At 38.8% G+C, this 18,136-nt stretch overlaps 1 protein-coding gene across 2 annotated transcripts; it reads right to left on the bottom strand.

Moving 5' to 3' along the window:
* Positions 1–1,234: 1,234 nt before the first annotated feature.
* On the bottom strand, positions 1,235–8,684 carry hdac3 (histone deacetylase 3). 2 transcript variants are annotated; one of them, XM_058650494.1, is made up of 15 exons: positions 8,662–8,684; positions 7,656–7,738; positions 7,298–7,440; positions 6,928–7,009; positions 6,615–6,671; positions 6,471–6,526; positions 6,234–6,367; positions 5,261–5,341; positions 5,097–5,170; positions 4,933–4,997; positions 4,576–4,665; positions 2,984–3,042; positions 2,781–2,860; positions 2,465–2,622; positions 1,235–2,362 (listed from the first exon to the last, which is right to left on the bottom strand). In XM_058650494.1, the coding sequence occupies exons 2-15, from the start codon at positions 7,722–7,724 to the stop codon at positions 2,293–2,295; spliced, it is 1,218 nt and encodes a 405-aa protein (XP_058506477.1). In that variant the 5' UTR covers positions 7,725–7,738; positions 8,662–8,684; the 3' UTR covers positions 1,235–2,292. The 2 variants fall into 2 exon arrangements, with proteins under 2 accessions (XP_058506477.1, XP_058506476.1); XM_058650493.1 differs by lacking the exon at positions 8,662–8,684 and adding an exon at positions 8,471–8,648.
* Positions 8,685–18,136: the final 9,452 nt, after the last annotated feature.

Here is an 18,136-nt window from a genome sequence, read left to right as displayed (position 1 = left end):
AGACAAACAGAGCCGATTCGGTTCCTAAAAATCTGAAATTTAAGGATCTGTGTCCCCTTCAGTGCGTTGGTCAATGAAGCTAATTTATGTATTGATGACTAACGATGATGGAATTATTGATAACATTCAAAAAATAAGTCCCTTGACTGTATCCAAATAGACTTTGGTTTACAACTTTAAACACATCAGTCATCAGCATGCAATATAAATGAGTGGAACATGATATAACTTTGCCAAAGACATTCGGGGAAACAGATTCTTATGTTAACTTTAATGACTTTTTAAATGAAATGTTAATTGTACTCAATGTTCAATACTGACGTGGAAAATGTCCATTTAAAAAGATCTTTAACAGGTGACAAAAAACTCACACTGGACTCCTGCTCTGCTCCACCCAAATAAGCTGACTTCACTAGATAATTCCATGGAAACTCGTTCCCTCGCAGTTTGTTCTTACACAAGTAAAACTAAACATCCATCCATCCATCATCTACCGCTTTATCCTCCACCAGAGGGTCGCGGGGGGTGCTGTGCCAATCTTGGCTACATCGGGCGATAGGCGGGGTACACCCTGGACAGTTCGCCAGTCCATCGCCATCTCAGGGCCACACACACAGATAGAGACAGACAACCATTCACTCTCAAACTCACACCTAGGGTCAATTTAGGGGGTCCAATTTACCTAATCCCCACATTGCATGTTTTTGGACTGTGGGAGGAGGAAACCCACGCACACACAGGGAGAACATGCAAACTCCATGCAGAAAGGCCCTTGTTCCAACCGGGGCTCGAACCCGGGTCTTCTCGCTGCAAGGCAAGATTGAAGGTTACATGTCATCATGTTTTATAAAGGTGATCGATTGTGTCACAGCCACGCAGGATACAAAAAAGGTACGTTCTTGACTACTATGTATTATACATTTTTATTCTTTTAATATAGTATTTCTTTGTTCATAGTATCTTAGTAGAGGCTGTGAATCTGTCATTTCCTGTTCTTGGTTTGAGTAGCTGTAACAAAAGCAATTACCCCAGAGGATCAATAAAATATTTCTGATTCTGATATATCACAGGGTGGATGAGTAATAAAGTCTGTGTGACCTTTGCTTTCCTCCTGATATGCTTTTATTCGTGAACTGACTGCACAAATTAATAAATCACGCTCTTGCACGACAGGGTTCGAGCTGTGCTTCACTGGCTGTTTGAATACTCAACACTGAAAACACAGTACAGTATGTGAATGGTTATTTTGTGTTTTTTTATTTATAAAAAAAATAATTAAAAAAAAAGGTTTGGAGACAACAATATCAAAAATCACATTAGTTCTGTTTTTGGCTAAAAGAGGACCGGAGGTGTGAGATGGTACCAAGTGTTTGTACAACAGCATCAAACATAGTCTGACTGTCACTGGTATTTGAAGACAACTACCTCCTTGTGTACAAACAACTTCCCTGCCAAACTACCAGCCACGTCACCTCTATTCCTCTTCTACATTATAAACACGCACTCACAGTACAAACATTCATACATATATATACACAAATGAGCAGAGAAAAGAATGAAAGGTAGTAGTTGCTGTTTGTATTCGATCCAAGTCAGTCACCTCATTTACCATTGTTCACCTATAGAAATCCAAATCTGTGCCAAAGTGGTGAAAAATGCCATTCTCTATGAGGGGTTGACAGTTCAGAGCTAAAAGGTAAATGAATAGTGCTTAAAACAAAATCATAGTAGTTCCCAGATGAGAATCGGAGTAAAATGACACCTCATTACTCGTGAAACATCTCTACTGGTCAATATGTGTTCAATGCTTTCATTGTCTATTGAAAATTTAATGCTGCTTGGAATTTACATGAAGTTGACCAAAATAGTAAAAAAAAAGTGATGTCATTGATATTTTCCCCATTTCCAAAGCATCTCAGTGATTACAAGTGGAAAAAAAGACATTATAAAATCTTTGTTGGTCCACTTTGAAACAGCATCTTAACCTGAAACCTCTATTTATATGAATGGAAATAACGCAGCTGCATTTTTCTGTGTCTGTAAATATGAAAACATAGACTTCTGTGTGAGTCGATTCAAACCATAAAGAAAATGTGTCTGAAAACAGACTCAGCTGCAAACCTGACAGTTTGTTATGAGGAGGCAGCCGTGTCAGAAAGAGAGAAAATGCCTTAAGGTCTTTATGTTTTTCCTTAAAAGATTGTTTTTTTTTTTTTTACATGATGCTTGACGACTGCAGGTGAGACAAACACAAGACAGCAAGCAAACTCCATTTCTCTCCATTCTTTCGGGTCAAATTTCTACATCACTCTCTTTGTCGTTGTCATGTTCGCCGTCATAAAACTCATTTGCTGCCTCTGGTCTGTGGAAGTGATAACAATGAGAGACGGTTAGAAGATTTAAAATACTGAAGTAATGCTGCAAAACACTGCACTCATTTTCAGTCCCATGCAGGAACACTGACCTGGTGTAGTTTTCCTCCGGCCCCCTCTCTTCAGGGTCCTGCTCATCGATTCGTTCGTAGCTCAGTATGTCAGAGGGAACGTCGTGAATCTGGACGCTGGGTGCATGGTTCAACATCTTCAAATTCTCAAACACAGTGTGGCGGATCTGCTCCATATACTGCACAAACACACACACACACACACACACACACAAACACAGTTCATACAACTGCACAGCTGAGGTGCTACAGCAGTATCCTCACATCTTCAAACCCAACAAACACCAATCAGCATTGAATACCAATACCACATCTCTAGAGAGTGATGTCACTTTACCTGTCTGGAGTTCTGGTTTTCTATCCTGGTGCTGACATCAGGATGCAATGTGAAGTCTGGAGCAAAGTATTCAAAATACTCTGGAGGAGCATGGGGAGAAAAAAATAAAATAAAATCACTGCTAACTCACACTACAAAGTGAGGTGTAGCATAGCTTGATGTATACAACATGTAACATACAGATTTATTTAAGTACAACTCACCGCTATAAGGCAGCTCATCGCTGATGGATTCATCCACTAACAGGGACGTCTCAAAAGTCCTACAACACAACAGCACAGAAATCAACTAATAAAAATAATAATAAATGAAATCCTATGGCCTGTAACTGTGTATTAAGATGTCCATTTTAATCCTGTTTAACAGCGTTGATGTTGTGATAACACATCACCAGTACCAATTTTGCAATTGTCAATCTTTTAACACCCAATAGAAATTCCACATTCTACTAGAGGGGATGAAAGGAACTGAAAAGAAATCATATTTATTGTCATGATACAACCGAAATTGCACAACAAAATATCAAGGTAAGATAGAGGGTTGATTCTGACCAGCACACTTGATTCTACATTTTGTGAAAAGGCTGGACAATTAATCAAAATCAAAGTCCCAATTTAAAACACATAACTCCTACTTTAAGTGACCATTCTTGAGAGATTAGAGCAGTGTTTCCCAACCCTGCATGTTTTAGATGTTGCCCTGCTCCAACACACCTGATTCAGATGAACAGCTCATTACCAGGCTTCTGCAGAGCTTGTTGATGAGCTGACCGTCTGAATCAGGGAAACATCTAAAACATGCAGGGCAGTGTTCCCTAAGGACAAGGGTTGGGAAACACTGACTTAGAGTCTAAAGTGGTTAATATTTGATGTTCTAAAGCAGTCAAGCTCGATCCTAAACACAGTGAATACTGTCACAAATTTTAAATCACAATCACAATATTTGTCAGGAAAATTGCAATTAGCAGGCTGTTGTCAAGACTGACTCGCTGTCATTTCTGGTGTGTGGGTGTTAAGCACTTTCATCTCTAATGGTTGCTGTAGAAGCCAATATATGCAACAACTGCCTCCAAAGTTGTTTTTCAACACAATTATGCAGAATCAAAAGAGCTTCAACCAGTGGCAGCTGGTGATAAAAACTTTTTTGAGTTTTAATTAAAAGAATTAAAGCTGACGCGATCAATTAGAGATCAGACATGACGCTCTGTTTGGAGCCGAGAGAGACACACAGAGTGTTGTCTCTTGCTGTGACAGTATGGTGTTTCAAACTAGTTTATAAAGACATGATGGACTCAGTCATCACCTGCTGTGGAGAAGCTGCGTGTCCACACTGACAGATCTGCAGCTGCGCACAAGAGCATGTCCCAGACTCCCAGTAGTAACATGTTTATATCCAGTTATCTGGGCCAGTCCGCTCGGCTGTGGGCAGTCTTTGGGCGCTAAATTTTGCATTGCAAAGGTGTGCCTGTGTGCATGCGTCACTATAGCAAGAGAGTCTACGGTAAAGATGTGCACGCCCTGAAGGAACCGGAAATACGTCACTCGTTGTAAATGAGCGAGAAAACGTTTTTTAAACTACACTTGCAGATTACACATGGTAGTCACAGACTGTATAATGTGTAGCTCCTTTACTTATATTTTCCATGTTTTTATAAATTATTCTAGATGATCTAATTCTTCTGCATGTGAGACTGGTGGGGCGGTGCCCTAGCGCCCTCTATGGACGGGCCACCACTGGCTTCGACTAATGGGATTAATGGGAACTTTCATGTCTCCGGTCTGTGTATCAGACTTACCAGCAGCGAGCCACGTTCCTCACAGTGTATCCTCCTCCTCCCAGGACCAGCAGAGGAATCCTAAAGCTCTTTACAAACTCCACACACTCGCTGCACGACACAAAACCACACACATGCACAGGTTACAAAAAGCCCACTATTATTAGTCTGACTTGGCTGTTAACATGAGCCCAGACAGAACGTACTGACAAAAGTACACATGATAGTTACACATAATGAACAGTCAGACGGTATAAGGTTTATAAAGAATAATAAAATTAAATGTTTTCATCTCATGCTTAAAAAAAGTAATACTTTTCTTGTTTCAGTCATGAAAACCATAATGTGTTTAACAGAGTTTAGAAACAAGACACTCACCCGTGTCCTCGTATACTGAGGTTGAAGCAGCCCAATCTGTCACAGCCCAGAGAATCTGCTCCACACTGAAAACACATTAAAAATATGTTCACTAAGATTCTGCTAATAAATTATTAATTTTACCAAAAGAATATTATTGCATCAGGTCCATATTGTGCACTGACCTGTAGAACGATGCAGGTTGGCTGGTAGAAATCCACCACCTGTTTAATAAGTGGCTGGAACAGCTGTCTGTAACCTGAAAAGGCCACAGAGCAGTAGAATGTAGTTCATACTGTGACCAACAGGCAGAACTGCTATTATTGTGTTAGTAATTTAGTAAACTCACTCTGGTCATCGATGCCATCTCTGAGAGGAACATTGAGGCAGTAGTACCGGCCGCTCTCTGCTCCCGCCTCATACATGTCACCTTCGCATAACACAAGCACAAACTATGTTAACAGATATTCTTTTTAAGTTTAAGAGAAAAAAATAACTTGTATGACTTAAGCTTAGAGCAGGGGGAACCAACTAATATTCAAAGGTCCGCAACATCATAATGCTTAACTTGCGTTATGATTTAGTTTTAGTGTGATATATACTGAAGTCGCCTAGTCGTATCAATGTCTGCATGTAATTGACAACTGACTGTCAAGTCAAATAAAATACAAAAATTCAAAAACATTACAAACACATAAATAAAACACCTCCATCAATAATGGCGTTTCACATTGCTAATTTTAATAAGTGCAATGGTCTCTGAGTATATGTTCACCTTTCTCTTTTTAGAAAGTGCCATGTGCATTTATTTTGCTTTCCCCAGCTCACTCTCCTTCCTCTCTTCTCTGCCTGTCTCACTCTCCCTCCTCACCCTGTCTCCAGCTCACTCTCCTTCCTCTCTTCTCTGCCCATCTCCGGCTCACTCTCTTCTCTCCCCGTCTCCAGCTCACTCGCCTCAGTGTTCTTTTCCTGTACTGTTCACTTATCTCTGTCTTTTCTCTCTGTATCACTAACTTACTTTGCCGTCAGTCAGGATGGTCTGTATTCAGAGTCGCAATGTTTCGCTTGTGGAATGCACACATTTGATTGGCTGAGTAGCGTCACATGGGGTGATCTAACTCCAATGCAATTGGTCTACGAGTTTCCTCGTGTGCTAAACCAGTGCCGTGAAGTCTAGAAAAGCTGCGACTCTTAAAATAGAAGTCAGAAGAAGTCAAAAATAAAAATTCTTTAATAATTTACAGAACACAGATCAGGGTCTGTATAGGACATTGTCTAGCCAGTTGGCAACCCCTGTCTTAGACGCTTAAAACAGCTTATACCTGTTCCTGGAAAAAAGTAGTTTCCATATTTGTGGAAGGACACAGTCATGACACGGTCTGTCAGGTAAAAGGCTTCCTGGACGCCGTCACCATGGTGAATGTCTATGTCTACGTACAAAACCCTTGGGTGGTATCTGTCACACACACACACACACAAATACAGAGTGTAAGATAGTTGTACAGTGAGAATAAAATTCAAGAAGATTATCATGCCTTCATCCAGAAGAGTGTTCTTACTTGAGTAGCTCCAATATACTGATGACAATGTCATTGACATAGCAAAAGCCGGACGCCTACAAACATAGAACAAAGATCGTTATTTAAGACAGAGAGACAGATGGCAGAGAGGACTAACACCATTTTACAGGATGCTATTCTTACCTCAAATTTTTTGGCATGATGCAAACCTCCGGCCCAATTGATGGCAATGTCACAGATCTGGAAAAGACAGGCAAAAATCATCATCAGCCAAATGTCACACTGCATTGGTCGTACCACAGCCATGTTGCTGCTGTGTCCACATTCACACCAACATTTTTAACTAGCAAACTTTCAAAGGAGCAGAGGAAGTTGAGGTGGCTGCAGCAGAAATAATGACAAAACTGTACTTAATCAATGCTTCACAATCTTTTTTTTTAAATCTTTGATTTTCACAGTGGCAGAATCAAAAGCTGTTTTGCATTGAATCTCTTACCTTGTGGTTGAGCTGGGTGGCTCCCTGTAAAGAGGCTCCTGTGTATCTGGAGCAGAATTCAAAAAGACCTGGAAACACAGGACTGGGACAGGAAGAGTTTTGGTCATGTTTTTGTCAGTTCTCTTCTCAGTAACTAGTAATAAACTGGATATTTCTGTGGATGCTAATGTTCTAAAGGGTTAATTACATAAATAAAACTGATTGAAGGTTTTACATTAAAATATCGTGGAGGAAATTAAATGCCCTGAAGCAGATGATGAAGCCAGGGGATATAAGACGACAATGCAATATACTGATGTATCTGTGACAATTCAAGACATTGATATTTCTTTTAAACAAACCATTTTTCATGAGAATCACTAGTACTCACCAGTCGTCTCCCACATTAAATGTGTTGAGGCATTTTGTGAAGCCCTGCATGTTGTTGGGGCTGACCTTCTGCAGAAAGTCTATGTAGTCTTCCGAGTGGAACCTACACATGTCATGCTGAGATGCTTTATATGGCTTAAACATCTGAAAACAAGTAGAGACAAAAAACAAAAACATTTTAGAGCATAACTCTACAAGTAAAGAATGGATTTAGATGAAACTTTGTCATTGCACAAGGAATGAGTTATTAGATTTTGATGGTGACGTAAGCATTGAGATATGTTGAAATGTAGCATTCTTCGGCAGATATTTGAACTCTCTGAATGCTTCCTCTAAAATGTATATACTGAACTGCTCACCATCATCTTCTTGTAGAGTCCATAGTGAAGCACCAGACTGTGTGTCAGAGACAAGCGGTGAGGTTTCATAGGGTGACCCGAACCTGGCAGACATTCACAGTTACTATACAGTTACACAAATGCATTTTGTGTGTGTGTATTACAGGGACTTTAACCCTTCTGTTACCATCCTGGAAAGCAGAGAAATAGAGCTTTTTGCCCATATATTTGTCATTATAGTTGACTCCTGACAAACAGAGTAATCAGAAAATGTCAAGAAAACCTGGAAAAGATGATGTTATCAAATGTCCACAAACCAAAAATGATTTATTGCGAATGATTTATTTGTTATGTGGAGCAAAGAAACCAGAACATATTCACATTTAAGAAGCTGAAAAATCACAGACACTAGAAAATACTCCACAGAAAGAATACGCTATATATGGTTCATACACTTGCAATAACAGTATTACAGTGTTACATGCACAATCAACTTTAGCGCTTCAGTTTTTCGTGTGTATTTTTTTAACGTTACAGCATCTGACTAGAGATAATATGCACAGGAATCATTATACATTATAATACATGTCAATGCAATTGAGAGCATGAAGCGTCAAGTTAGCAGGCTAAGCAAACCGCTACTCTAACATGTATACACATACATTACGCTGTAAATATAAGGCGGTATTGTAAAGTTTAAACTTTATATAGCGCACCGAGATGCACTGAATATTTCATGTAAAAGTAAAACACAACCCTGAAGTGGCTAGAATGTAGCTAGCTTATATTAGCATCATTCCCTTTGTAGGCCTGTTCACTACGACCGCCAAACTCACCGTAATGAAAGTTACCCACGTCTGGGTCATAAAAATAAGATGTTCTGTTGCTCATTGTGTAAAAGTATCCTCTGGCTTTCCTTCCTTTGAAAAATTGTGCGCTTAAAGCTAAAAGACTCGCATTTTTCTGCACTTAGCAGAAACCCGCCATAGTAAAAACAGTGCCGTCTGTTTTCTTCTTCTTTACTTACCGGCAGAGTCGCCACGTTCCAGGCATTACTGCCTCCCACTGGTGCGGAAGTACAACTCCCTTATCGAGTCATAATACCGACATTTTAAGAAAGCACAGGCAGCACTGTGCTTTCACAGGGCCCATACAGACAAACAACCATCCACTCTCACATTCACACCTACAGTCATACAAACGACAGTGAATCAAAACATACACAAGTGACAGTTCTCCCCTTATCCATATGAAGCAGTCTGTTGGTATTACTAAATCATTAAACAATAAACTGTGGAAATCTTCAGTAAATAAAAGATATCATAAGATCTTAGTAATGTTCACAACATCTTTTTATTCAAATATTCAGCCTGTATTCAAATAACTCAAAATTGGACCTATTCAGATATATTCAGATGATCCTTAAAATTTCAAACAATAATTTAAACTTCAAGCATTTTATTTGGTGTCCTGTTGTGACGATGTCCTGCAGGACACAAATGTGGCAAGATGTCAATGAATATTACTATGTTGGTCTTCTTTTTTCAATATCTCCCTTTAGGGGTTGCCCTACTAGATATTGCTCTTATTTAACAATAAAAAAAATAAAATAAAAAAACTCTTTAGTATCAGAAGAGCCATTTTTGATCCCTCTCCACCCAAATATAATTCATCTGGAGCCGTTAAACTGATTTAACCCAAAAACTATTTTAGATGCCATCATGTATAAAGTTTTATAACATTTGTGAAATTTAAGAACTACAAAAAATAAAACTACAAAAAAATACACTGGAGGCCTATTTCGTAATTAAACACAGACCTATTTTTGTGCTTCCATTATTTGTGATGCAGATTTTTGGTTGATGAAATATTAAAACACATTTATTTATCACCTTGATCTCTATGTAAGGTGTTCACTTTGAAATACAAAAATCTTCTTTTGAAGCTACAGGGTGCCACTGCAGGGGGGCTGAAGAGCAAGGTCATCCCTTTGTCGTCCCAGCTCACCTCCTGCACTGGCTCCTCACCTTTCTCCTCACCTTTCTCCTTACAGTTTAGTCTGCAGTTTTAGTTGCAGACCTCTGCACTAGACACTCACGAGAAGAGTAATAGCACACCTCTGCAGCGTCTTATTATCTATAATTACAGTCTCGGATGCATCAGGACCTCAAAAAATTTTGAATCCAGTAAAAAATTATGCCACAAATTCTTGAAAAGCAACACCTGTTGGTTCAAACCTGTGAACAAGATATTGCTGGAGATTTTTCCATAGACCTTACAGAATTTTCCAGATCATAAAATAATGGAAACCAGACCTTATACACGTGGCAGTGAAAAGAAGGTGAAAGGTGGACAACACAAAACAGACATGTTACCTTTCATCCAGAGGATTTAATACACACACACACATACCTATTGTGTGTGTGAGTCAGAGAGAGTCATATCAGATGTGCCCGACATGCCTATGAGCAAATCCTTATGTATACAGGCTAGACAAGAGGGTGTGAGGGTTTCATTTATAAAATTGAAAAAAGCTACAGATCTATAGTTGTGTATGTGCGACATTATTACTTTATATATAACATTTAAAGTTAACGTCAACCTTTTTCACCACCCACATTCTGCTGATTCCCTGTCTGTCTGTAGAGTATAATGCTTTGATGATACATTTGCATTTACATTCCACCATAAGGGCTACTGGGAGTGATGCTGCAAGTACAACAGAGCCATGGGAATACTGTATTATTGACATGGGGGTCGAATAGAAGCTGCAAAGGTTGCTCTGCCTTGTTTTCAAAACATGCTTCTTTCTGAAGTTACTGCAAACATGGAATTTCGTTTCTGCATGTGTGTGAAAGAGAGCGAGTGTGTGATAAAGACGCTGGCATGGATTGTAATTCACAGAGCAACACTCCTCCACGGAATGTGTGTTGGCTCGTCGGCTGTTTCACGTTTAATGTATGTCGGAGTTACTGCTTTCTTTCTTTCTCACCGACCTTGACTCACCTCCATGCTGCTCTGCTTGCAGCTAAATGGCAACCTTTCTCTGGATTGAATGCTTTATGTATGATTTATGATGTACAGTATTTGTGATATTATAGGTACAGCACAAAGTGTGTTCAACTGCAGGTGAGCATGGGACACACTATCCTCAGTCCAGCATGTGAAGGTAAACAACCAACCATGTCCCCATTCAAACCTTCAGGCACTTTCACGAATCGAGATGGCTTTAGTTGGCTTTGGTGTAAGATTTACTTAACATTTCAAACACAACATGCATAGCACGGGCATGTGCAGACATAAGTGCATTCATACACCAGTGACACAGTCTGTCATCTCACATCTTCCTTAAATCCAGAGATTAAGTGAGTCAGTAATAAAGCAACAAAATAGTTCTTACCTTTAAGTTCCTCTTCTTGGCCTCCTGTATCAGGTATGGTGAATATGAATTTAGCTTTCCAGCATGTACCTTTCTACTGTCTCAGGTGCAGCTCCTCCTTTAAAAAAAAATTAAGATTATTATTTAAAATATAAACAAGCAAAAGGGTTAAAAACACACACATAGTCCCATGTAATTTATATGATGGAGGGAGAGGGGCAGGAGAGAAAGAGAGAGAGACAAAAGTCAAGCGTCTCCAGGATCAGGAACCATCCCAGGCAGACCTTTTCGTCCAGGTCCCCAGTAAGGAGACCGCCACCTACCAGCAAGAGTGAGGGGGACCCGTCTACAACTGAATAAAAGATTTTCCTTTCTTCTATAAAGACACAGTGAAGACGTCGATTGATGAGTGTCATATATGCTGTAGATCATCTCTTTCATGATGATACAAGTTCATTCTCCCAAAGTTCACAAGAACTCCATATTCCAAATGCTAACTACTTCCACAAGGCCATCTTGTCAATAAGTCAAGCTCCTCTTTCATCACCGTCCGACTTTGTGTGCGCGCCATTTGATGCTTAGCAATTGCAATTTGCTACAATTTTTTTCCACATCAAGATAATATTTGGAGCTACTCATGTACATTTACATATGTGCACTTTAATGTTACAGGTTTGTTGCACAAAGCATCTGAATTTTTGTTGTTTCTCTAACACAATATTGGTTAAATGTTCATTTCATCCAGTTCAGGATTCATTTCTATATTAGCATAGTGACTCTATGACATATCAAGTCCTCCAGCCTACCATGTAGCAGACATACCAGATCCTCATTTCCTCCTTTGCATACTTGCTATGACTGCTATAGGTGTTGGCTAAGATTTAAATCTAACCGCATGCATGATAATAACATGCTGCTTGACCAGATGACCTGATGGAAGACAGACTATAACAGTATCCACTTGAGCTATATCAACAACATTTGGATTCTAGGTGATTCTAGGGCATTACTGTGAATGAAGAATAATTTGCTTTGTCTGGAATGAACTGGGGAGAAAAATAAAAATATTATAACAACCACAATAATCCATAGATAGGAGTGATGCTAAAAGAAACAATGGAATGTTCAATGGAAAAACTTCAACTGTTTAAATTTTGCCAACAGAGACAGGATTCATCTATATGTGACCTCTGCAGGCTGAGAATATAGTACTTTTCAAACCACTCTCATTATAAATAATCGATTAAATATTATAAATGCACAAGCGTCACAAGAGTCTGTCCAGAGATAGATAGATGCGCTGTAAAAGTGTGAGAGTTGTCATGCAAACCATTGCCAAAAACGATCCCTTCATTTGTGTGCAGTTTGCCAGCTCTGTCATGGGGAGTGAAGCGTTGATGCAGAGCAAGACAGATGTGATTTAGAGCAGTTTATAAAGTGTACTGTTCAGGAGAACAGAATGGATGTGCTGGCAAACTGACACCTCATTCTGTTTCTGTTGAATGACAAATTTATAAATAGGCAGCTTTCCTAGTTAAAAAAAACAGAACTGTGATATGAAGTGCTCAAATGTCAGCAGAGAGGTGAAGAAAGAGCAGACTCCTGTCAACAGACTCCTGGAAAGAAAAAAAACACTTCTCAATATAATCTAGTCTGTTTAATGCTGAGAATTAAAATATGCATATCTGAAGATAGTCTCATGTTTTTAATATTCTCTCCATAAAACCAAATGCAGATCCTGTTGCATTTCCTGAGGCCCTGCAGACGCTAAGAGATATAAAATGTACTAGAGAATATATCTAACACAAAAACCTAACACTTTCAAGGGATACCATAGGTGCGAGTAACACTAAGCTTTATGAAACAAAGAGAAACCTGTTGTAGCAAGCAGGACAGAATACTTTTCCCCACATCTAAAGAACCCTGCCTGTTATTTCCCCCAGGAGAATTTTATGAAAACACGTAGCAATCGCTATATCTCATCTTAAGGTTCATAAGTGCATCCAGGTATATAAAGTATTTCATGACACCCAATCAGCTGTTATTCTCTCCTTGGATAAGAACAAACACATTCTGTAACCCCTGACCCTAACCCACAGACACTGTATGATGGATAAATGTTGGCTCTAGGGTACGTGATGATCATCAGACTCTAATAATGAGATTTAAATTGTTAGAGCACATGCATCCTTAAACTACAGACACAGGTGATAATAATCAACAAACAACCATCCACTCTCACACTCCCACCTACAGTCAATTTAGAGTGTCCAATTTGCCTAATACCCACATCTACATGTTTTTGAACTGTGGGAGGAAACCGGAGAATCCGGAGAAAACCCACGCACACAATGGCGAGAATAAAATAAACTATCATCATAATATAAATTAGAATAAAATAAGAACTCCACAAGAACTCCGGTGTTAAGGTTACATTAAGGTACATTAAGACACCGGATAAAAAGTAGTCTACCATATTAAATTACAATTATCATTTTTCAACCTATAATCATCAACCTTAATTTCATCCCAGTGTTGTCCTGACGTGTTTTATAATCACGGCCAGTAGAGGGCCTTGTCACATAAACGTAAATAATGTCATATTGGAACCTTCTGCCTCACATGCCCACAAGATGTTGCTTCACAACAAAAACACAACAGTGGATCATAAAAGGTTGTTTGCATAACTGATCTACTGAGTTGTTTTTATGGCAGGATAAAAAACAACTCTTTAAATCCTGTGAAAAATGAAGAGGATGTGGTGTAAAGGGACTCTTTCTGAATGGATTTCACCTGCAGGGAGGATAGATACATGCAAAAACACCATATATCTTACTTTGCTCTGAGCTGAATTTTTTTTTATCATTTTATGTTTGACATAAAAGTCAATCCGCACAACATTCCTCTTTTAAAATATGACTATTTTTTTTTTTTAAATAATAAAAACATAGAATAGTGCAAATGGAGAACATAAGTGTTTTATGGTCCATCCACTGATGGAATCTTGGCTCTTTGAAAGACAGAACACAGAAAGTGCGTGACACGCACCAGAGAGAAATAGACGAGAGACACACAGGTCTGAGTTTGCTCTGTGTCTGTTCTCATTGCTGCTGACAAATCGAGACAGCTGCCATGAACTATCTATATACAGTACTGGAGAGCAAAAATGGACCTGAGAGCAGCAAAACATAAAGAAGAAAAACAGAGGAGGAGGAGGAAACCCATGAGAACACGCAACCATGTATCTGCGATAGATTAGGTAGAAACCTGGAATGACACGTGTTTGACTTGTCGTCACAGATATTGCACCACAGTGTTATTCATATGCACTTAGAGGCAAATGTTGGTTTCTGGAGTTTCCATGTGAAATCTATGAAAAGTGTCATTTGATGTTCTATTCTACAGTGCTAAAGTGCTATAGGTGCTCATATACTGCCATTTGAGCAGCTTCCATTTTTGTCTCTTTTACAGTTTTCTGCAATGCTTGTGGCATGTGTTCATGAGGGTCTGTCTGTCTAAATGTTCATTTGACTGAGCTTGTAACTCTTCACCGAGTTACTGCCGATGTCTGCATCTACTGCTACTGGGAGAAGATATCGCTCCCCTGTTAAGAGTCTTTCAATGAAAGCAGCAAATTATCATTTATATCTAAAACATTGAGAAAGTCACAGTGACTGATTTTAGCATGAATTCAAATGCTAAAACTGTTAAATGTATCTGCTGTTCATAAAACGTTAGGAATGCAATCTCATGATAAGTAATTATGGATTAGTCTTTTATGTCAATGTGGTGACCATGAAAGATCAACAGACTTTCTCTGTCAAGTCATTTATCATGTGAATAAATTGTAACACATAAGATTTCTCTTGATCTGCACCAGATGAATCAATACATGTGTAAAAATGTGGCTCTGGTATCTGATAAGTTGAAGTTTTTCTACACTTTACCACGAGCACCACCACTGGGATTTCTGACAATTGAGAGAAATTTCATAATTCTTGACATTCTATTATACAACGTTTGTCTAAAGTAGTTTTGTGTTAAAGGTACATGTCGTAGTATTCCTGGGGATATATGAGCAAAAATCGAATTCACTATCCATATAAGGAACACCTGTGTTATGTAATCGCTGTATAGTAATTATTGTATAATCTTCATAGCGTTTGAATAAGCCATTTATAATAACAGGGTCACGGGCCGCTACCGCAAAGTCGTCCTCAGCAGCGACACGCCATGTTTCTACAGGAGCCACACAGGGTCAAACAAAACGTCGACACCATTTGGAAAGACATAAGTCACTGACCTGCTCATTTGTTGTCCAAGTGGAATTTCTAAACAAACCTTTCCTTGTACCGGAAGTCCCGCCTCCACTGACGGTACAAGAAGCCTGAAAAAATAAATGGTCTGCATTTATTTGACCATTTAAGATTTATGATGGCTTTACACTACAGTTTTGCCATTCACCCATTCACTCACACACATTTTTCTATCACTCATCTTTCATACCCATTCACATGCTGCCTGCACAGCCGTCAGGAGCAACGTGGGTTTAAGTGTCTTGCCCAGGGTCACATGGGCATGTAGACTAGCAGAGCCGGGAACCCACAACCTTCAAATTGAAAGACAACTCGTTCTATCACTGAGCCACCGTCGCGGACATAAAACACACTGATTGCCTAAACTTGCCTCCATGGCATTGTCTGGTTTATAAACTATTAGAGGTGTCAAATATGTTGAACATTTCTCAGATGGTTCTCATAACACTGCTTTCGTTTCTTGTCCCCGTCTGGATGCACCACTCTACAGCCTGATAAAACATGTACAGTAAATGTCCTCGTGTATATTCTCACTTTCCACAAGAAAAAAGACAGACAACACAGGATTGGGGCCCACCAGCTGAGTCAAGACCCGAGTTGAGCCACAGTCAACATGTGTCTAATCTACAGGCTAATATTTGAAATGAAGCCACTCCTCCACTAAAACCATTACAAATGAACGGATGATTTCCTTTCAAAGGGGGATGTGCTTTGAAATATGTTTCTAAACCGACAGGACTGTAAAATAAAGGGGAAATCCTGTTCCATCTCACATCTTGTGAGATGGAAAGAATGACGCACACAAATAGAAATACAGAAATCAAGGTGATAAGCAGTGTGATGGTAATGTTAAGATAGAAATCACAATAAATAAAATAAAAAAATAAAATATGACCCGATAAATTGAGAAAAAGGTTTTGTGCCATAGCAGTAGCTGGAAGCATAATGTTTTCAGGTAGTCCATCCTGCCGAAAGTGATAATGCTGTGATGGAATTCCTTAAAATTTGGTTCACTGGCACTCAAAGATAAACTAATTGGATTTGGGAGGTCAAAAGCAAAAGGTTAAGTTTAAGTTCCCTGCTATAAACCTATGACAGAATACACAGAATATACTGTTTTTGATTAAATGTCAGTTAACAACATTCTTGGGAAGAAGCTTGATCTGATAAAAGCAAGAAATAAACAAAGATGAAATAATTGGGTGCACTAACAAAAATGTAATTCCAGCAAAACAGATCAGCATGAAACACGGCTGTTAAATGTCTGCAAACAGAAAAACAAAAACCTCTGTAATGAAAATAACTTATAACTTATGAAATTATAATGAACTATAAGTAGTTAATCCAACCAAAACAGCAGTATTTTAACCAGGTAGCTCTTATTAGACATAATTCAGATGCCAACAGAGAGCGCAGTGTACGCAGTGAGTAAGAACACATGAAAGAAACCTGTCAAAACAGGATACAGCGCTTGTTATCACTTACGATTACCCAGTTCTATGTGTGTGTATGTGTACGTTTATGTTTTCGTGAATGTACGCGTGTGTGTTCCATTAAGAATGTGGCGCAGGAATGCCAGCGAGACTTGGCACCGTTCGCTGTCATCACTATGAAAAGCTGATGACTGAAGCATGCACGCAAGTGTGTGTGTGTGTGTGCGTGTACATTCAAGCATCCTTGTTGATGTAAAAATAGATCCACAGTTGTCTCCATTTAGAGACAAGGATCAGAAATGAATGAATGAATGAATGAAGGAAGGAAGGAAGATAGGAAGGAAAGAAGGAGGAAAGGAAAACCTTCTTTCTACACCGTGTTCCAAATTATTATGCAAATGATATTTTTCTCGCATCATTTTCGAGTCATCAAGCGTTGTTGTGTTATTGAACAAACTTCCCAATGATAACAGTATTTTTTTTCAAAAATAAAATACAATAAAATACACTGTTCCAAATGATTACGCACAACAGAGTTTCAGATAGTTTTAAAGGTTGTAAAGAACTGAAAATGGTCATTTGTTGGATTTGCAGCATAGTTACTGAAATCAAAAGCTATTTCAATCAAAAACATCTTAGCAGGTCAAGTTACATTTTAAAAAAGGACTCCTTATTTGATAGCAGCTTCACAATTCTTGCATCCATTGAACTTGTGAGTTTTTGTGAGACTTGTGAGACTTTCTGCTTGAATTCTTTGCAGGATGTCAGAATAGCCTGACGAACTGTGAACTGCCTCCCACCCTCATAGATTATTTAGGAAAATCAGAGAAACATATCATTTGCATAATAATTTGGAACGCGGTGTACAAAATAAATGACCTGTTTGTTGCTGTATATATGCTGAATCATACACTATTCAAAAGTTTTGAATACACTATTCGAAAGTGGCTGGAAGCATGTGATATAAAGGCAAACTTACACAAAATCAGCTCAAATAAAGTGAATGATTTACATTTTAAACTGTCAAACCCAGTCAAAGAAACAACGGACTGCAGGCGAAACTTTCGTTCAAAACATATACAGCAGGGTAGGATTAGCTAAAGGATGACGATAAACCATTAATTAATGTAACACAAAAAGTAACATAAACTGAAAAACTCATAAAAAGTTGTTTTTTTTTACAAAAAGGACATTTAACAAGCTTTAGCTTGTAAACCACACATTAATGGCTGCATCTCCTTCTTTGCCCCCACTGCTGTGAAGTACATAAAAGTGATGTAAAAGGTGAAGCACCTCAACAAAAGCGCTCTGTTACAAAAGGCCTATTCATATAGGTTTGTTTAGAAATTCCACTCGAGCAACAAATGAGCAGGT

Source organism: Solea solea, chromosome 14, assembly GCF_958295425.1.
Source record: "Solea solea chromosome 14, fSolSol10.1, whole genome shotgun sequence".
Classification (NCBI taxonomy): domain Eukaryota; kingdom Metazoa; phylum Chordata; class Actinopteri; order Pleuronectiformes; family Soleidae; genus Solea; species Solea solea.
Note: the sequence above shows the minus strand (reverse complement) of the source record. Positions and strands in the feature narration are given on the sequence as shown.